This window comes from Neoarius graeffei, chromosome 5 (genome assembly GCF_027579695.1).
Source record: "Neoarius graeffei isolate fNeoGra1 chromosome 5, fNeoGra1.pri, whole genome shotgun sequence".
Lineage (NCBI taxonomy): Eukaryota > Metazoa > Chordata > Actinopteri > Siluriformes > Ariidae > Neoarius > Neoarius graeffei.
The window spans coordinates 63,298,924-63,321,238 of NC_083573.1; the positions used below are offsets into that span (position 1 = coordinate 63,298,924).

The 22,315-nt window shown below is 40.3% G+C and overlaps 1 protein-coding gene across 2 annotated transcripts in view; it reads left to right on the plus strand.

The window, feature by feature from the left end:
* The window catches only part of ptprub (protein tyrosine phosphatase receptor type Ub), a 487,258-nt gene that overhangs the window by 240,461 nt on the left and 224,482 nt on the right, over window positions 1-22,315 (plus strand). For both annotated transcript variants that reach the window (XM_060922216.1, XM_060922217.1), the window contains exon 3: window positions 6,856-7,127. In XM_060922216.1, the coding sequence (XP_060778199.1) occupies window positions 6,856-7,127 (272 nt within the window). The remainder of the gene's footprint in view (window positions 1-6,855; window positions 7,128-22,315) is intronic.

Here is a 22,315-nt window from a genome sequence, read left to right on the forward strand (position 1 = left end):
CGGTTGGTGGCGCATCCATGTGGTATCTGACTGGTAGCTGTGGGATGTTGCTGACAACATCATCATCGACGGTGGTCTCTGGGTTCAGCAGAAAATTGAAGTGTTCTCTCCATCTCTCCATGATCTTGTTTTTATCTGTGTGGAGCACGCTGCCGTCAATACAAAAACATGAGACAGGCAAAGACAAAAGCGCTAGTGCAAAAAACGATGAACCAGAAAAAAAATGCTTAGTGCAAAAAACCATGAACCAGAAAAATAGCTAGAGCAAAAAACCACGAGACGCAAGAGAGGCACAGAAACGGCTAAAGTAGCAAACAAGATGTTCTGGCAAAGTCAGAGTCTGAGAACGGCCTTTAAATATGCAGCGGTGAAAACCAGGAAGTGAGTTCAGGTGAGCACTCGCTGAACGGGGAAGCAGGCAGGATGAAATTCCCGTCCCGGATCTGGATCGGCGCTGACGTGGGAGAACCGTAATCTCTGGAGTGGATGTCTGGGGCAGAGCATGACGGTAAGAAAAATTTTCATTGAAGAGTGGTTGGAAGAAGCTAACTGGAAATCTTATTGATAGAGAATCCATTTTTAAAACTTTATTTAAAAAATCAGGAATTTCTCCTGTCATTTTAGTAAGTTCTTGTCTGTTCTGACAGTGAATGCTTCACATACAACAGCACTGCTATTTAGATTTTTTCCCTCTCTTGGGTGTACATTGAATTTTCAGGCTGTCAGACTCAAAGTAATGTAGCAAAATATGTTTCATTCGCTTTCATGCCTCTATACACAGTGTGTGGCTGTTAGTACTAAAAACACCCAACGTGCATTACCCATTCTATTTAAGAAGATATTTAGTTTAAATTCAGTCTTTGGTAAGACAGCATCTAAGAACTTCTTAACACAGTGCACACTCATTCAACTATATCTGATAGATAAGTCTTCGTGGTGGCTGTTCGTATTCCATTTTCCCCCCAGTGTTAAATGCAGGACTGCTTTGAAGTACTCAGCATGAGCAGAACCAGCAGGTGTGGGTACAATTACTGTCAGAGCTTTAGGCTCATTCTGTTCATGCTCAAGAAGAACAACTAGATATTGCTGTGAGGGCTATATATCTGCCAGTTGTGCTTACACTGTATAATTTTCAATATTTCAATAGTTTTGCCATTTCAGACAAAAAAATACATCCTATAGATTTCTCTAGTTGTTGAATTGAAATTGACAGCATTAGAAGGCATGCGGTGTGGCTGATTTAGTGCCACTGTGGCCAGAGACAGTCTGTGACACAGTCCTAGCTTGTCTCTCTCAAGGTTTTGTTTAAAATCTCAGAGTGTGACTACTGCTATGACGATTGTCCGAAAGCCACTGATCGGAGGAGGGTGTAAGATTACACAAAACTCTGACAAAACTGAGACAGCTACAAATATGGTAGTGGCCATGGTGAAACATAGACAAATCATGCTAATGGGCAGAAAAAAAAATTGTCTGTTTATGCAACCCCATTTTCTGCACAAGCCTAGATATAAGCACAAAATAGTAGTTTCCTTTAATTGCAAGTCTGTGACAAGTAATGATCTTCGGCTACGGTTACATTATAGCATTGAAAAATTGGTGGCAGTGCCACCAATTGTGCGATGCACAGCGATTGTTCTCTGAGCATTTGCAAATTGTTTTTTGGTGTGTCTCTGCCTCATGAGTGGCCAGAAACGTCGTAAAAAAATTGGTGATGTTTTCATCAGCAAGCTAAGTGCTGAAAACTCAAAGATGGGTTTGGAAATACTTCCTGAACCCTGGGGAAGCATCACCACCAAACACCTCATTTTCATCGACAACACATTGCAAAGCATCGCAAACTGTGTATTGTGTAATGTATTGTGACCATAGCCTTAAAAGACTGCTGAAATTGTACAGTCTAAAACTTGCTTTTAAATCACAAGATTTTCACTTCCTGGAACCAGTTGTGCACCAGTGGTGTGCCTCCCAGTTTGTCAAGGAAGGCTGATTTCCTGTATTTTTAGAGCAACCCGTATGGTTTGATTGTTTGGACTTCCTTTTCAGCTTTCTTATCTAACATATACAGCTGAAGTGGGTGGCCATAGACATGGTGCCAAGAGTAAGATTTGCCCTGTTGCCTCACCAACCCACCACAAACCATATTACTGCATCCCATTCAGTGGATGTCCATACACACGAAAAGCCTGTTCACTGACCTTATTTCACAGACGTTTTTAATTCCTCACATCTGTTTCTCCTCTAAGAAGAAACTCAGGACTCTGTGCAATACTGAAACAAAGATCTTGGTATTGATTAAAACTCATTTTTTATTCTGCCCCAAGACACAGTATTGACCTGCAGCCAATTGCATGAACTATGACTATTCTTGGGTAGTACGGTATATTTTTCTAAAATAACTTTTCTCTGTTTTTGTGGCTACTTTGTAATGATTTCAACTCTGACAGCACAAAACAATGCTTAACCCCTTCGGACACAAGGAAAAATGCTATGGAACTTCATGTGTACAATTGTACACATTATGTCTGAAGGGGTTATGAGAAGGACAATGAACAATTTTAATTTTCACTATGCACCACTGAATGATTTTTTGAGACTGTGTATCTGTGTGACTAATAAGCACTCAGTGACATGTTATTGAAAGTAACTACTGAGGATGCTTTTTATGTAAAATATTAGAGACAACCACCATTCACACTCATACCTACGGTCAATTTAGAGCCACCAATTAACCTAACCTGCATGTCTTTGGACTGTGGGGGAAACCGGAGCACCCGGAGGAAACCCACACCGACATGTGCAAACTCCACACAGAAAGGCCCCCGTCGGCCACTGGGCTTGAACCCCGAACCTTCTTGCTGTGAGGTGACAGTGCTAACCACTACACCATCGTGCTGCCCCAAGTTACGAAATGTCTCATCTCATTATCTCTAGCCGCTTTATCCTTCTACAGGGTCGCAGGCGAGCTGGAGCCTATCCCAGCTGACTGCGGGCGAAAGGCGGGGTACACCCTGGACAAGTCGCCAGGTCATCACAGGGCTGACACATAGACACAGACAACCATTCACACTCACATTCACGCCTATGGTCAATTTAGAGCCACCAATTAACCTAACCTGCATGTCTTTGGACTGTGGGGGAAACCGGAGCACCCGGAGGAAACCCACACCGACATGGGGAGAACGTGCAAACTCCACACAGAAAGGCCCCCGTCGGCCACTGGGCTTGAACCCCGAACCTTCTTGCTGTGAGGTGACAGTGCTAACCACTACACCACTGTGCCGCCCCAAGTTACGAAATGTACTTCATAAAAATATTTTATTTTTCCCCGATTTGCTTATCATTGCAGGCTGTCCGGAACTGAAATATATTTTTAGTCACAAGACAAGTTATACCAGTTTTTAGGTCTGGATACCTCAAAAGTGAAAGAAAAAATATTTACATTGTGGAAGCATCAGCCGTTTTGACAGTTGGTGTCTAATCACACATTTTTGACATTCTGAGACAGACAGGCACTTTTTACCATCGGGTTTGTTAAACTGTCTTCTTAGGCCAAGTGCATGCTGCATGCCACACACTACACTATTGGAATTGCTTGTGAACAGTTGTTTGGTTGGGGAAGCCATGGCCTAATGGTTCGAGAAGCAGCTTTGGGACCAAAAGGTTGCCAGTTTGATTCCCTGGACCAGCAGTGCCTTGAGCAAGGCGCCTAAACCCCAACTGCTTCCCAGACTGCTCTGGGTATGTTGTACGTCAATCTGGATAAGAGCGCCTGCTAAATGCCATTAATGTGATTGTGTATTATGTACACTCCTACACCATCTTTCTCAGACAAGGTGCACACACTACATGCTCTTTCACTGGGAAAGATCCCTGCCAAAGTGCACATTATCCTCAAATCCTGCATTTTCATGAAACTATACTTAAATCCCACATTTTCCTGAAAATATACATGTCAGCTCTCTGTCATGTGGCTTTGCCACTATTTTGTACAGAAGCAAAAAAAAAAAGAGGAAAACACAGAGGAAATATTGGTCCGGGCAGTGTACCGTATCATGAAAAGAAACATAACTAGTTTTACACTATGTTTTTATTTTTATTGTTCAAGTAATATTATTGTGCTTACATTTTGCCCTCACCTTACTGCACAAATAGATGGACAATAAACTGGATTTGGGGATCAGCTGTGCATAACAGCAGAAGAATTTGATTTCCTCTTGGACTTTTATTGGCTGTTTCTCATCGCTGTACTTTCAACTAGTTGTAAAGAGGCTCACATAATTACACGATTCATCACCGGCAATGATGTCACCATGGAAATGTAGTGTTTCTTTGCAGGAATCTTTGCAGGAAAACAGCCTTCAAATCATTTTTTGGCACTTTGCCAGAATTCACCCACAGCAACATCCAATGGGTTCCAGACCAATTTATATGTAATAGTTCTTAGCCTCCAAAGTATACCAAGTAGAGTTTAATTACATACTTGCTTCATTCAAAAGGCCAAATTCATATTTCCGTGAGATTTTGTTTATATTTTGTTACATGCTCTTCAGTGTTGTGAGCCTTAAATGAGAAATTATTTTCTCATTTAAAGACATTTTCTACTAACATCTGCTGTTCATGTGCTGTTGTATATCTGACATGACTCGACTCATTAGATGCATAAACACAGCAGCTTGCTTAATACTGTTTATGCTAAATATTTGTGTACATACAGCATGACCAAGTCTCTGTGTCCCAGTTTAACTCAAATTATTACGCACTCTTTTTGTACTGAAATTTATGAAACAAACACAGGTTTCTGGAGCATCAGTAACCTGTTTTACTTTGTTTTCTTATAAAAGTTTGACAAACCTTTGCCTTTTGATAAGGTCTTGCCATGTCTCGTATTTCTTGTGTGCATCACCCCAAAGTCCTTGGAGACAAGGGATAACTGTCTTCAGCACGGCACTCCTACACAGTTTTCTAGCAAGCTGCAGTTAATCTTGTTAGTCTGTATGCACTTGAAGGATGTTTGGGTCAGTGTGTCCTGATTACAGAAGGGAAAACTGTAGCTCTATGCCTTGTGTGTGTGTGTGTGTGTGTGTGTGTGTGTGTGTGTGTGTGTGTGTGTGTGTGTGTTATTTTGAAGCAAATTTCAACGTGCTTTGTATAAAGACAGTAATGCTAGTGTTTGCTGGTGTGTGTTTGTGTGTGAACATGTATCTGTGTGTATGGTTCACTGGTAATTACTTGCACATTTCTTCTTGCAGATGGACTGCTATCCTCACTGCCCCACTGTTTTCTGTGTGTAATCAGCATGTCACTCTAATTACAGTGAGGAAAGTACTGGACCGTATGTGTGTGTATGTGTGTGTCCTTCTCTGAGGAAGGTATTTAGTATAATTTCTCTGCTTGTTGATATGACAGTGGTATTTTGAAGCCTGCCCACCCAACCTAGGGCCTTAAAGGTAGACTGCCTTTCAGATTTTTCAAGTGTAGGTCATAAAAAGAATTTTCCCCGACACCCAATGATTTTTGTTTACTGGACTGAAAGCTACTGAATTCGAATCACAGACTCCCGATTTTATTATTATTTTTTTAATAGAACAATTAATGAATTTAGGGCCATGTGGCCCTAAATTCTCCACTATTTTTTCTTGCTTCACCATGACCCAATTCAAGGTACTATGTCATGCATCACATGGTGGGCTTTCCCCGTTTGCACAAGGCATTGTGGGATACAAATTTGAAAAAGGAGAGAAAAATTGAGGATGCGAATGAAACATGAAAGACCGACTACAGTAATGGAAAGCAAGAAGAAAAGACGTTATGTTGCGAAGGAAAGGAAATGCAGGACTAAACTAATAAATATCTGCGGTCAGTGAGCACCTCGGTGTGATCAGCTGTTAGTTTAGCAACAGAATGATGTAACTGTCAGTGCACAGTCAAGGTAAACTTGTAGATGGCAGTAAGGCAACACTGGATGCCAGCTGTCGTAAAACCCAAAAGAAGAAGAAGAAGGTAAACCTGCGCATGCGCACACTGGATTTCCTCTGTCTGCTTGACTGCCGCGAAGTGGGTGATTTCATGCACATTATTTGCTCGGGAATCCCCTCAGATTAAATAACTTCCCAGCCACAGAATGGCCTAATATTTTGTGAGATATTACATAAATAAACATATATCACAATGACCAAATTTCAGAGGGAACTAAATTTCACCGATTTTATGAAATTGTAAGGCTGTCTCAGATTAAATACATTTGCTATAAAGGCTTACTTTCTTCTGTTCCACATTTTGAGGCTCTCTTTTTTTTTTTGAGAAACATGAAGAGAGATGCCAAATCCCTTGAACTTATCTAAGCGAAAACTGCAAATAGATATACAAATGGATAAACAGGGGCTTTGAAAAGGAGGAATGGGAAAATGGCAATCAGTTGTATGAAAACTACACAAGCGTGTCAGACATGCTTCGCAGTAAATCTGAAAATCATTGTTTTTTTTTCCCTATCCCTTTGTTGTCTGGGAACTAAACAAAAATGCCTGTTTTTCTGTTTTTCATTCATACACCTGCTTTATTGTGAGGTGCACCTCATTTGAAATATTTGAACTGATATTTATTTTCAGAAGAAATGCATGTTCAGAGCACTTGACTTACCAGACTTCTCACGTTTGATTTATTGAGGAGGGGAAAACTCACCATGTTCACCTTGAGTAATTACTCTTCCTGTCCTTAAATGATCTAAATTCTACTCCATTAGATGGAGCTTCTAAATTACCATAGACATTTGCATGCCTCTTGCACAGTATGTGTTGACACTAATAGCAGTATTCGGTAATTGACTCTCACCGTGTCATGTTCCTCTTCCTCCAGGCTCCTACATGATAGTAAACTCATCCCAGCATGCCGCAGGCCAGAGAGCTCAGCTGCTGCTGCAGACGCTCAGCGAGAATGACACGCACTGCGTCCAGTTCAGCTACTTCCTGTACAGCCGGGACGGACACAGCCCCGGGACACTACGAGTGTATGTACGGGTGAACGGCGGGCCGCTGGGCATGGCTGTGTGGAACATCTCGGGTTCGCAAGGGCGCCAGTGGTATCAGGTGGAGCTGGCAGTCAGCACCTTCTGGCCCAATGAGTATCAGGTAAGAGGAAGCTTCTAGCTCTGGGGAAGGGGTTCAAGGTTGAGGTCCTGAACAAGCTGACTGTCTATTAGTAGTATGTCCGTGTGACTGGACCTGTGTTACAATGTCGCAAAATATTTCTCTGCTCATCTGAGAAGAACTGATGATGTTCCTTGGATGAGTGGCAAAATGTTAAAGATAAGCCTTGGCTGAAAACATTTGTGGCATTATGGGCATCTGTGTGTCCATGTGTCTGTCCAAGATTCTCGCTAGATTTATATGTAATTATCATTGTAGCCATCAGATGTGATTTTGGAATTGAACTGATTTTGGAATTGATCCAGACAAGGTCAAGGTCACAACAAAGTCAAAAATCTGAAATAGTCTTTCTTCAATTGTTTCATTCCTGTTTAAAGTGTATTTTAAGGGTATTTAAGATGTACAAATTAGTTACAGAAATGACTCGATTAGAGGCATCCCTTTCTATTTGTTTTAAATATAAATTCATTCCTTTATGGTAGATTGACATTATCAAGTAAAATTGTGGAGTTCAGTGTTGTTAACTGCATTGGAAATAGTTGTTGTGTTGTAAACAAGACAGCCAATATGATGTGAAGTGACTGACCAGAAGTCAGTACCAAAATATCTCAAACAGCCTGAGTCTATCAGTATACCAAAATAAGCTAAGCTAGTTTTGAATATCTGCATATTCAGCAGTGATGTCCAAATGGAGCACCACTAATTGCTTCAGATTTGCCTTCAGTCAAAGCTTTCCACACCACAGTGTTGGGGTGACACTCTTGTTAATCACACCCCTTGCTCACTTTAATTGGCATTGACTCAGCGTGCAATCTGTGCATGTCTGCAGCTCTTTGCATGCTTCAGGCTAGGGCTGAACGATCTATCGTTTTCGACCGAAAATCGTGATCTCAGACAACACGATTTTGGGATCGTCAAAGCCGCGGTTTTTCTCAGTGCTCCTAAACTGACCCATGTTTTGTTTCGTCAATAAATTGTCCTCATTTTTTACACTACAGGCAAAAAAAATTACGTTCAGGAAAGCCTTGTGGCAGTCAGTGTGAAAGAATTTTGTGAATATCTCCTTCCGTTTTCGTGTAAATCCCCGTTGTTTGGAGGGAGCACTGTGAGGAAAAAGTGCGCTTTCTCTGGCTCTGTGTCTGAGCGCGCGGGTGGGGGAGGGGCTGCTCGCTCTCTCTCTCACACACAGGAGGGAGGGGCCCTGCAATAGCGACTGCTACAGCCACTGCATCACTCTTATTTCCCACAGGGGAATTGTTGGCTCTAGTTATAATTTATAATGCTTATGTACATTCTTTTACAAAAGTGCAATATTTTGATGCTGCTGAGCCATTGATCAACCTTTTTTTATGTCTGATATGTTGTAGATGGGAAAAGTAAAAGAAGCAAAAGTTTACTTACGAAAGATGGCTCTCTTTTTATTATTTTAAGTTATTATAACTTGTTCCTCAGGCACTCAATGTTAATAAACAGGCCTACATTTGAAATCTGTTGACCTCAGTTTTCATTCTTGCATTAGCTTTATGGAATTCATTGTATTAATTAATTTGCACTAAAACTTGATTTAAAGAAAAAAAATCGTGGTTGAAATCGAAATCGCAATATCTGCCAGAAAAATCGCAATTCAATTTTTTCTTAAAATCGTTCAGCCCTACTTCAGGCCTTGCACAGGTTTGGGCGGTGCACTGTGGAAAGAGAGTTAGTACAGATATTTTGGTAGATATGTTTAAATATTATTCTATCCACATTCACTGGATATGAGCAATCGTGTGCTCTGATTGGCTCCTCTACTACTAGGCTATCAGGTCGTATACCGTGAGTAGAAAAAAACAAAATGGCGGAGCGTGTTGCTGAACCGACCGAGGATGAAATAAAAACTCTACTCAAAAACAAAACCCCTAAAAATACAAAAAAAGAAACAAAATATGTATTAAAAGTATTTGATGGTAAGAAAGTATATTTTTTTTATTTTTCAAGAATTATTATTATTGGATTTTTCACAAATTGCTACTGTTATTTCACCGATTTGTTTACATTCTAAGTGGAAATGATTTTGTCGGATGTTTTTTTAATAAAGTTTTTATTTACTGAATTTGCTAAAAATAAAAATGATCAGTTTCTCAAAATCCAGTGAACATGGATAGAATAAAACAGTTACTGTATTCCACTCAATCTTGTCACACATGGCTTATAGCCAACTCGGAGCTAGGTGCCTCGTCAGCTATCAGCTCATGTACAACTTGATTTCATGGAATAACTGTTAATTAGTTAGAGGGCATAACACTGGGCTGAAAATGATTAATTTGAAAGATCAAATCTGATTGGTCAGATGGTGGGAACTAATTTTCTATAACACAATGTCTTTGACAGTATTTCTGGCTATAATTCTGTCGACAGATTTACATTAATGTGTACTGTATGTTATAATACATTATCTTTTCTATTGTAACAACTCCTTTACAAAAAAAATGTGTATGGCAGACAGTCAATATAATCTAAATCTAATAATAAACAGATAAAGAATAGTGCTGTTATTTAACAAAATAAAATATATAATCATTTACATGGAGATTTTTTTATGTAATATTTACAGAAGGAGTCCCCAGTGTTAGTGCTTTGTGGTGTTCAGTAACAGAAAGAGTCTTCTGGGCAAAGGAATCTTCTGGTTTCTCAGTGAAATAAAAAGGTGTGTGTGTGTGTGTGTGTGTGTGTGTGTGTGTGTGTGTGTGTGTGTGTGTGTGTGCGTGCGCGCGTGCGTGTGTGTTTTAATAATTTCAAGAGAGAGAAAGAAAAGAGCTTCAGCTGATTACAGATTCTTGGAATTAATTTTTTTGCAGGCATTCCATAACATCAAATATAACTGTGAATGGTTAAAAATTACATGTGACATTCATTAATAAATTCAACAATTGTAATTATTGACAAATAGTGGTTTAAGAGGAATAAAACACTTAGGAAAATAATATACTGGGGTCATGACAATAATATTTTGGATGATTTTCTGGTAACATAACACCCTGTTTATTTCTAACGTAATATTTGGGAAACTTTCTAATTAACTTCTACCACTGCACCTGCCATCGGACCTGATCTGAACTACCGTATTTGTGCTAAGCGATTGCTTATAAAATGTCTGACTTGGACAGCTTCTGGCTTGCCTCCAATCTATACAATAATTTATTGGTGTGTGTGTGTGTACACGTGTGTGCAAGCGTGTGTGTGTGTGCATGTGTTTGGCACTCTGGCCATGCCCAACAGGCCTCTTCTGGATGGAAGTGGGCGACCAGTTCAGTTTGGGCTTCATCCATAAATTCACTTTCTCCTTTCTGCAAACTTTGTGCAGCTGTCAAAAAGCAATTACGCTGAATAGTGTGTGTTTTTATCAAGAACTGTCAATCCTTCTGACTTAATTAACTTCCATATGGCGGGGAAATGATATGACCTTCATGTGTAAATAATAGCCCACTCACAGCGGCGAAAGGTGCTGCAATGCCCACAGCATTTTATACGTCAATGAGAAGCATCAAGCTTCAGAGTTATTGAGATCACACACTCATACATCAGACAAACTCTGATTGACAGCACAGACCCAGCAGCACAAACACACTTAAACACACTAAATATGCAAGAGTACAATTTATGCTGCATGACTGGAATTTAGAATCTGGAGTGAAACCTAGAATTTTCCCATTCTGATTTTTCACTCTGTATAATATGCAGGGTGCTTCACTTTTGCCCTATATCCATCTGTTGGAGACACCAGTCCATTTCTGACTGAGATCCCATTAAAAGTCTGAATTAGTAAACTGATATGCCAGACTGAGTGGGCAAAGTGAAAGAGATTTTGTGACATTATTGCGTGTAAAATGATGAAGAGTGACCAGTGCATGAACTATGCCTGTAAATGGCCTGATGAGTTTGATCTTATCTCCAATCACACTGCAGCATATTGACTCAGGACCTGAGTAGGAGTTAAAAAACCCACATAGACTGAGTAAGGCTTTGTGTATTCTACAACCCCGATTCCAAAAAAGTTGGGACAAAGTACAAACTGTAAATAAAAACGGAATGCAATGATGTGGAAGTTTCAAAATTCCATATTTTATTCAGAATAGAACATAGATGACATATCAAATGTTTAAACTGAGAAAATGTATCATTTAAAGAGAAAAATTAGGTGATTTTAAATTTCATGACAACAACACATCTCAAAAAAGTTGGGACAAGGCCATGTTTACCACTGTGAGACATCCCCTTTTCTCTTTACAGTCTGTAAACGGCTGGGGACTGAGGAGACAAGTTGCTCAAGTTTAGGGATAGGAATGTTAACCCATTCTTGTCTAATGTAGGATTCTAGTTGCTCAACTGTCTCAGGTCTTTTTTTGTCGTATCTTCCACTTTATGGTGCGCCAAATGTTTTCTATGGGTGAAAGATCTGGACTGCAGGCTGTCCAGTTCAGTACCTGGACCCTTCTTCTACGCGGCCATGATGCTGTAATTGATGCAGTATGTGGTTTGGCATTGTCATGTTGGAAAATGCAAGGTCTTCCCTGAAAGAGACATCGTCTGGATGGGAGCATATGTTGCTCTAGAACCTGGATATACCTTTCAGCATTGATGGTGTCTTTCCAGATGTGTAAGCTGCCCATGCCACACGCACTAATGCAACCCCATACCATCAGAGATGCAGGCTTCTGAACTGAGCGCTGATAACAACTCGGGTCGTCCTTCTCCTCTTTAGTCCGAATGACACGGCGTCCCTGATTTCCATTAAGAACTTCAAATTTTGATTCGTCTGACCACAGAACAGTTTTCCACTTTACCACAGTCCATTTTAAATGAGACTTGGCCCAGAGAAGACGTCTGCGCTCCTGGATCATGTTTAGATACGGCTTCTTCTTAGAACTATAGAATTTTAGCTGGCAACGGCGGATGGCACGGTGAATTGTGTTCACAGATAATGTTCTCTGGAAATATTCCTAAGCCCATTTTGTGATTTCCAATACAGAAGCATGCCTGTATGTGATGCAGTGCCGTCTAAGGGCCCGAAGATCACGGGCACCCAGTATGGTTTTCCAGCCTTGACCCTTACACACAGAGATTCTTCCAGATTCTCTGAATCTTTTGATGATATTATGCACTGTAGATGATGATATGTTCAAACTCTTTGAAATTTTACACTGTTGAACTCCTTTCTGATATTTGTTGGTGCAGAATTAGGGGGATTGGTGATCCTCTTCCCATCTTTACTTCTGAGAGCCGCTGCCACTCCAAGATGCTCTTTTTATACCCAGTCATGTTAATGACCTATTGCCAGTTGACCTAATGAGTTGCAATTTGGTCCTCCAGCTGTTCCTTTTTTGTACCTTTAACTTTTCCAGCCTCTTATTGCCCCTGTCCCAACTTTTTTGAGATGTGTTGCTGTCATGAAATTTCAAATGAGCCAATATTTGGCATGAAATTTCAAAATGTCTCACTTTCGACATTTGATATGTTGTCTATTGCCGCTTTTCCACTACAAACGCGGCTGAGCCATGCCGTGCTGAGTTGGGCTGAGTCGAGCTGAGCGGGGCTGTTGGAGTTGCATTTTGACTACAACCGCACTGAACCGTACTGGCTGGAAGTGGGTGGACACATTGGGTGGAGTTAGCGAAAGTGGGTGGACGTCAGGTGATGTCGTTAAGCGGCGCAAACAGTGACATCAGTGACTTTTAAGCGGTAGTCTCACAGCCCGGATAGTAAACAATAAACATGGAGGACATGGAGTCATTAGTGTTGCTGGTCTTGGTGCTGTGGCTTGTTGTCACCGACAACGCCAACAGATACTGGCAAGAGCGTATAGATGAGGCGAGGCGCATAAGGCTTCAGAAATTCTCGTAATTCGTAATTCTCCTTCTTCCGGGTTTACAGATCTCAGCGTGCTCGTGGGGCGTGTGAGGACACTCCTCCTCACCAATCAGTGCACAGGGGAGTGTCTGCTCACGCCCCCAGCCTCACTCAGCTCGGTTTGGCTCGCTTCAGCCCCACTTCAAAACCGTGCGAGTTTTGGGGGCTAAGCAGGGCTGAAGCGAGCTGAGTCGTGCTGTTTTAAGGTAGTCGAAACGCGAGCCGTGTCAGGCTGAAGTGAGCTGAAGCGAGCTGAAGCGAGCTGAAAAAGGGTAGTGGAAAAGGGCCATATGTTCTATTGTGAATACAATATCAGTTTTTGAGATCTGTAAATTATTGCATTCTGTTTTTATTTACAATTTGTACTTTGTCCCAACTTTTTTGGAATCGGGGTTGTAGAGCACTTGTGCAGAGACCATATGAATGATCGGTCTTTCGTTGCATTTGACAAAACCCTTGGTTTGGTTTGATGAAATGCAAAAGTCTCCTGAATTTAGAAGTTTTCAGGGACCCTTTAAAGCTTGGTGTGGCTTTATTCAAACTCAGCACTTGTGAGTCAGCTCCAGTAGGAGTATTTTTATTCTCTGGACATTGTCATCAGAATTCCAAACAACACAGAGAACATACAGGCAAGGTTAACAGATGAATATCCAGATTCGTTTATTATTATTATTATTATTATTATTATTATTTTTTTTTTTTTTAACAATGGAAAAACAAGGTCAGGACCAGAAGCAGTGGAAACATAAAATAGTAGAAATCAGAACATCAAGGACATAAGAAACCCAGCAAAAAATCATAAATAATCCATGAAAACTTTTGCCAAGAACACTAACAGTACTGGGTCTGTACTGTATTCACTGAAATCTAAAACAGAGGTAAAGGTAGCAGAATACACTCGGGTGAGAACAATAACCAGAAGAATGCATCAGGGTGTGGGTGTGGTCAGAACAGTGTCTTTCTTTCTACTTGTTCGTCTCTTTGCTCCAATCATAATCAGCAGAAAGACCTTGAACCTGTGTTTGTGGGTGTATGTGTGTCTTTGTAATTGTCAGAGCTTAAAAAGTCACCTAGGGTGAAGTTCTTATTGGGAATATCAAACTATAATTTTATATATATATATATATATATATATATATATATATATATATATATATATATATATATATATATATACAACCCTGATTCCAAAAAAGTTGGGACAAAGTACAAATTGTAAATAAAAACGGAATGCAATAATTTACAAATCTCAAAAACTGATATTGTATTCACAGTAGAACATAGACAACATATCAAATGTCGAAAGTGAGACATTTTGAAATTTCATGCCAAATATTGGCTCATTTAAAATTTCATCACAGCAACACATCTCAAAAAAGTTGGGATAGGGGCAATAAGAGGCTGGAAAAGTTAAAGGTACAAAAAAGGAACAGCTGGAGGACCAAATTGCAACTCATTAGGTCAATTGGCAATAGGTCATTAACATGACTGGGTATAAAAAGAACATCTTGGAGTGGCAGCGGCTCTCAGAAGTAAAGATGGGAAGAGGATCGCCAATCCCCCTAATTCTGCGCCCACAAATAGTGGAGCAATATCAGAAAGGAGTTCGACAGTGTAAAATTGCAAAGAGTTTGAACATATCATCATCTGCAGTGCATAATATCATCAAAAGATTCAGAGAATCTGGAAGAGTCTCTGTGCGTAAGGGTCAAGGCCGGAAAACCATACTGGGTGCCCGTGATCTTTGGGCCCTTAGACGACATTGCATCACATACAGGCATGCTTCTGTATTGGAAATCACAAAATGGGCTCAGGAATATTTCCAGAGAACATTATCTGTGAACATAATTCACTGTGCCATCTGCAGTTGCCAGCTAAAACTCGGTAGTTCAAAGAAGAAGCCGTATCTAAACATGATCCAGAAGCGCAGACGTCTTCTCTGGGCCAAGGCTCATTTAAAATGGACTGTGGTAAAGTGGAAAACTGTTCTGTGGTCAGACGAATCAAAATTTGAAGTTCTTTTCAGGGACGCCGTGTCATTCGGACTAAAGAGGAGAAGGACGACCCAAGTTGTTATCAGCGCTCAGTTCAGAAGCCTGCATCTCTGATGGTATGGGGTTGCATTAGTGCGTGTGGCATGGGCAGCTTACACATCTGGAAAGACACCATCAATGCTGAAAGATATATTCAGGTTCTAGAGCAACATATGCTCCCATCTAGACGACGTCTCTTTCAGGGTGGTGTAGTGGTTAGCGCTGTTGCCTCACAGCAAGAAGGTCCGGGTTCGAGCCCCATGGCCAGTGAGGGCCTTTCTGTGTGGAGTTTGCATGTTCTCCCCGTGTCCGCGTGGGTTTCCTCCGGGTGCTCCGGTTTCCCCCACAGTCCAAAGACATGCAGGTTAAGCTAACTGGCGACTCTAAATTGACCGTAGGTGTGAGTGTGAATGGTTGTTTGTCTCTATGTGTCAGCCCTGTGATGACCTGGTGACTTGTCCAGGGTGTATCCTGCCTTTCGCCCGTAGTCAGCTGGGATAGGCTCCAGCTTGCCTGCGACCCTGTAGAAGGATAAAGCGGCTAGAGATAATGAGATGAGATGAGATATAATATGTGTGTGTGTGTGTGTGTGTGTGTGTGTGTAGACACAAGTCTTTTACTGGGAAATAGGCCGCTCATACTGTATTTTTCCATACACACTACATCCGGGACATTGAGTAACATATTTTCCAATATCCTCACTCCCTAGGAAATGGATGAATTGTTTTGATAAATTTGAGTACTTTCTGTTTGTGGGTGTGTCTATATAATAGAAAGAAAATCACACACTGGCTTAAAGATATGAAATTTATCTTCTCATGTAGAAGAACTCGCATTTTTCATATGAAATGCATCGCGTATCGGAGTGATATATTTTCCAATATCTTTACCCCAGTGACCTCACTCCCAGTGTTTTCCCATTGACTTGATGTGCATTGTCAAAATTGTAAACTAGTTCAAAATTAAAATTCTTTTGATTAACTTGTGGGGTTTTTTTGTGGATGTGTCCATATAATATAAATAATATTACACGGTGGCATGAGGATATGAAGTTTATCTTCTCATATTGAAAAATATTTCACTCGTTTGCTTCACTCACTTGAAGATAAATTTCATGTCTTCATGCCACCATGTAGTATCCTCTGTCTCTATGTACACACACACACACACACACACACACACACACACACACACACACACACACACACATATTGGATATGAGCAGTCATGCACTCTGATTGGCTACTGTACTACTGTACGAGGCTATCAGCTCATATACCATGAGTAGAGAAATACAAAATGACGGCGCGTGTTGCTGAACCAACCGAGGACAAAATAAAAACTCTACTTGAAAACAAAACCCCAAAAATTGTTATCAAGTGTTTAAAAGAAACAGAAATAGCTAAAACAAGAGGTTTTTTTTGGTCCTCCCCGATATCTCCTGTTCCACACGCCAGCCCAGCCGGTGGTGGTAATGCACCTTTAAGTTGGTTTGCCAACCGTCAAAAAACCCCAAAGAAGGACACCCCAGAAAATACAAAAAAAGCAACAAAATATGGAATAAAAGTTGTTGATGGTAAGAACCTTTATTTTTTATTTTTCAATAATTATTATTATCACGGCGGCACGGTGGTATAGTGATTAGCACTGTCGCCTCACAGCAAGAAGGTCCTGGGTTCGAGCCCCGGGGCCGGCGAGGGCCTTTCTGTGCGGAGTTTGCATGTTCTCCCCGTGTCCGCGTGGGTTTCCTCCGGGTGCTTCGGTTTCCCCCACAGTCCAAAGACATGCAGGTTAGGTTAACTGGTGGCTCTAAATTGACCGTAGGTGTGAATGTGAGTGTGAATGGTTGTCTGTGTCTATGTGTCAGCCCTGTGATGACCTGGCGACTTGTCCAGGGTGTACCCCGCCTCTCGCCCGTAGTCAGCTGGGATAGGCTCCAGCTTGCCTGCGACCCTGTAGAAGGATAAAGCGGCTAGAGATGAATGAGATATTATTATCACATTTTTCACAAATTGCTACTGACATTTCGCCGGTTTGTTTACATTCTAAGCGGAAAGTATTTTGTCAGACATTTTGTACAAAGTTTTTATTTATTGAATTTGCAAAAAATAAAAATGCTTTGTTTCTCAAAATCCAGTGAATGTGGATAGAATAAAACAGTTATTCCACTCAATCTCGTTGTACATGGCTTATGGCGATCACCTCATATATGACTTGATTTTGTGGATTAACTGTTAAAGATTGTAGAAGAAACTACAAACAGCAATACAACTGTTGGCAGCACAGTGGTGCAGTGGACAGTGTTGCTGTCTCACAAATCCAGGATCTCTTCGGATGTCCGTGTGGGTTTTCTCTGGGTTCTCTGGTTTCCTCTTACCACCCAAAACATGCTGGTAGATTGGAATGGTGAAGCTGAATTGCCTTAGATGTGAAAGTGTTATCAGCACATATCCAACTCAATTTCGCGGAATAACATATATATATACACACACACACACACACACACACACACACACACACATATATACTGTGTGTATATATATATATATATATATATATATATATATATATATATTAGTGTGTGTGTGAGTGATAGACCCAGAGCATGCTAGAGCATGGATTCTCATTCTTTTCTCAAATCCTCTGAAAAAAAGTTTTATTATGTCTTTCAATGGGTGTAATCTTTGGCTAGTTACCTTTTTATTAAAGAAGGTTGTGGCTGCATTCACTGTTTTGGGACTCCAACGTCTGCTTAACATATCTTTTACAAAAAAATAGCTTGTACAATGAGTACTATTTGTGATCTAGTGTGTGGGCTGAAACCTTTAAAAGTGAGACAGTGGAGTATTTGAAGAAACCTTTAAATATACATTAAATACACTAAATTACTTAATTCTAGCTTTTAATTACACCAGAGGGGCAAGTAGAGTCAAGGAGAGATGATGAGAGATGTCACCACTTCAGGCAATATAACAGTTCTACGGTGGTAAACAAATCATGTCAGACTGCAGGTTATAGTTTATCTGAATATTAATTTGCTAGCTCTCCCACTGTGCATACTATAATTAACAATGGCCATATAATTTGCTTGAAGATAATTAAAATTGGTAGTTGAGATGATTTGATTAATTTAATCTGTGAGACTGTATGTCTTTCAGTATGTAATGCCATAGGAAAAGGTTAGCTGAATGTGTAGGTGGCCTTTGTTTTGAGCGAGCACTTCTAGAAAGAAAGGAAGATAATTCCATCCTGCCTCTTCCAAGAAAAAGATCTGTGAAATGTATCAGTGGAAATCTTTATCCATTTACTGCTGCCGTAGGCATAAAAATCACACAAAAGTCTAATTTGGCTAGAAATCTTTCATTGGCTTTCATCAAATATGAGCTATGTGTGTGTGTGTGTGTGTGTGTGTGTGTGTGTGTGTGTGTGTGTGTGTGTTTCTTCTAACCGTATCAAGAATTGTGGGTTGATTTAATCTATTATGATGGTAAATAAATTGGATGGCTTAAATGTCAGAAATGAGTTTGTTGTTCTCTCTGTTTTAGGAATTCCTATCAGCACAACGTCAGTGAATAACGCCTCTTATTTTATCCATGGCCTGTGTGTAGACATAAGAGTTTATAGAATTATTTCAATATAATTAATCCGAAACTTCACTTCTTCATGGATGACTCTTGTCTTGACTCTACTCACTTTTGGTATCAGTAGTTTGTTTTCCACTGCAGCTGGTTTTCATAGCTGCATGACACTGCATGAAACTGCAATGACATCATCTTCAGAGCGAAATAGAAACATCTTTATTTTTACTACTACTCTTCATGCACCAAACATGCAAATAAAGTTAAAAGCTCGCTGGCCCATTATATTGTTACAGAATGAGGTGGTGTAATGGCGAAGACACAGTGCTACCAGTCTGAAGACTTGAGTTTGCTTCCCATTTCATTTGGGGAACGTTTTGCTGCAGGTAACGCGTTTAAAATTAGTCCCCCTCTGTTGGTAAAAACGCTATGGGTAATGTCATGGGTTGACTGAGGTTTTGTAATAAACATCATGTCATGGCATTACTTGGACTGAAGCAGGATTCTCTCCATCTTACTAAAATGTTAGGGTCTCGAATGATTTCTTATGAAGGCAGGAGCCTTTGGTCTGTGGCTTGCTTTACTATGCTTACTGACTACAGAGATGAAAGGCAGAGTGCTTGTTCACTCATTAGTTTTACCAACAGAGAGTTAGGCAAAATATCAATACAGACTGGCTAATTTTAACGAGTTACCTGCAGCAAAACTTTCCCCAAATAAAATATGCTGAGTGGGGATGTGAATCCATGTTGTCAGATTGAAAAGTCTGCGCCTTCATCATTACACCATTATAACATATACAGCATGACTTTTTTGCCCAGTATAAACTGATGGCTTTTATGCCATTATGATTTATTATTATTTTTTGTTTAAGAAAAGGTATTAGAAACTTAACGAATTGTTGCAACTTCAGCATGACATAACACGATTTTGCATGCACACACACAAAACATGTGCACCCACATATATAATCCATTATGATAAATAACATAATGTGATTTAAAATGCAGGGTTTGTTCAGAATGTCCCATCTTGCACAATGATGGATAAATGATACGATTCTCTCTGACCAATCAGTACCCTGCAGTGTTTCCACATTACCATTTAGTATTGCCTCAGCTCGATTGGAACCTCAACAAAGGTGATACCAAAAAAGTAATGGTTACCAGGTACTACACACAACTTTGGCCTGATGGAACACCAAAAAAGGCGAGTAGGGTCGAGTCAAGTTGAGCTAGTACCATGCAGTGGAAAAGGTCCATTTTTATAGTGTAATGTTGGATTCTTTCACCCTCATACTAATGTTGTTCACTTTCTCTTTCTCCTGATTGGCTGGTAGCTTCTCTGCCACTGTCAGGGTGCAGACACTTACAGATGCAGGTGCAGGGGAGAGTGGGTACATCGCAAACTGGAAAGCAAATCCAAATTGATAGACTAAAGATGTGGTCATGGTCGGGCAAGGGTTGGTCAGGGTCAGGCAAGGGTTGGTCAGTGTACAAACAGATTATCAGAAGGCAGGCAAGACATCAAAGTTGGGATATAAACATAAGTAAGGTCAGAGTCGCAGGAAGGCAGGAACCTTAATCAAAAGGCTTGGTATGATCAGGCACGAGGACATAGAACAATACTTCACAACTAGAGTGAGTGTTTGCTGAGCTTATGTAGAGGAGCGATTACTGGAAAGATGGGAAACAGGTGCACTCCTAATATTCTGGCGAGGAGGTGTGCTGTGGTGCTTGGGAGATGTAGTCCAGAGCGGCCATGTTTGGATGCCCCTCCGAACTTAGATTTATGGCTCTGTTACTGACAGCTGCTCTGTGGTCTGACTTTTTTCATGACTGTTTGTTGGGGTGTAACAACATTTTATAACATCTCAGCTGGCGTATGATGTATGCGTAGAAATTCCCCACCAATTCCAACCCCCTAACACAACACTTACTGTGAATTACTATTACAGAACTGTCTTTTTTCACTGTTAACTACAAAACAACAACAAAGTCCTACACACTCTCTGTTTAAGAATTTGGTGAAACTTACTTGTTGTTTTAGAAAACAGAATTCCCCACTCCCCCCCCCCACCCCCCAAAAAAAGGCCCAAAAGTAAAGCTAACAAGCCTGCCCCCCACCCTGATAGGAATTTCAGACAATAACACAAGCCTACTCAGTGCAGCTGGGTTTTATTCTAATGATTATAGATGGAAAGTGAAAGAGTTTGGTATAAGTTTTGGCATTCTCTTACAATTCACCTTGATCAAACTTGATTTCAGTGAGCTCTTGCCTCCTAATGCTCAGCTGACAGAAGGAGAAACAGTGAGAGTGAATAAAAAGAAATAAAGATACAGCTTACTTATCAGCAAAGCATAATGAATAAAGAATTAAAAAAAAAATTCCTGAACTCCATCTACTATCAAGCTTAGTGTCTCAGGCAGCAGATGAATAAAGCATCAGTGGAAAAGGTTGAGGACAGTTCTCCATCATCAGCCTCCACAGATGTCCTCTCAGCATTGCTATCCAACCTTGCTGGAGGCTTTTAGTGCTAAAGTGTGTGACTAAACATTAACGGGTGTTGGTTTCAGCATCCACACTGGCACCCAGAAGAGATAGTTTGAGATAAAGGAGTCTGCCGACACCAGGAGGGAATGAGAAAGCTGTCAGCAGGCGTCTGTCAGTAAACCTGCAGGTGATCGCCACCTCTCATAGTGAAAGGTTGTGCTAAAACCGAGACGTCTACCAGTTACCACATGTCTGACACTAGCTGTGTGCATGTAATAAAATCCACACCACTGCACATATTTTCTAATTGTTTATTTATTAAACACTGTAATTTTCATAATATGTCACCAGTGTAAGTAATATTTTCACAAGAAATTTTGTTTTCTCATTCACACTGCCAAAAATTACCAATTACTTTCACATTTAGTCACTGAGCTGACACTCCAGAATTGTGACCTATAAAATGTGCAAACAACTGGAAGCACAATGATGCATAGCATCTACAGAAGGATTCATGAACTGATAAAAATACAGTTTCAAGCCTAAATGCTTCAACAGTACAAAAGGCAATCGGTCATGAAACAAACAATTAAAAAAAAAACATACACGTAAGTACATAAATATTAATACACCCCCCAATAAATAAATAAATAAATAAGGCTGTAGTACAAAAGGCAAGCCAAGAGAGAATACTGTGTTAATTGTTATGCAGCATCATTGTTTTATTTTACAGACATACAGCTGTAGGAAACAGAAAAACCTTTTACACAAACGCATGTGATCATGATCTTTTATACATTCTAACATGTCTGTGATGGCGTGGTGTGTGAGAAACGTGAGAATATGAGAAACCTCACTGTCTGGGGTGATAACATGGGCTTCCATCCATATTCATTTGATGGGTGATGGCACATTTCCTTTCATCTCTGTTTATGAGAACATCAGTGGAGGAGCAAGTGTAAAACTGGAGATAGAGAGTAATGAGAGAGAGAGAGAGAATCACCTTGAACTTAAAATATTTCATTTTTAAACTTTTGCTTGTCTGCTATGCTTAGCTCCGTATTTTTGCTATTATTGCTGAAGGTGCATAAGAACCATATTATCAAATATTAAAGATGTTATCAGGCCTGCCAAGACTCCTAAAGAGAGTTGAATTCTCAAGAGTTTGCCTTATTCATTT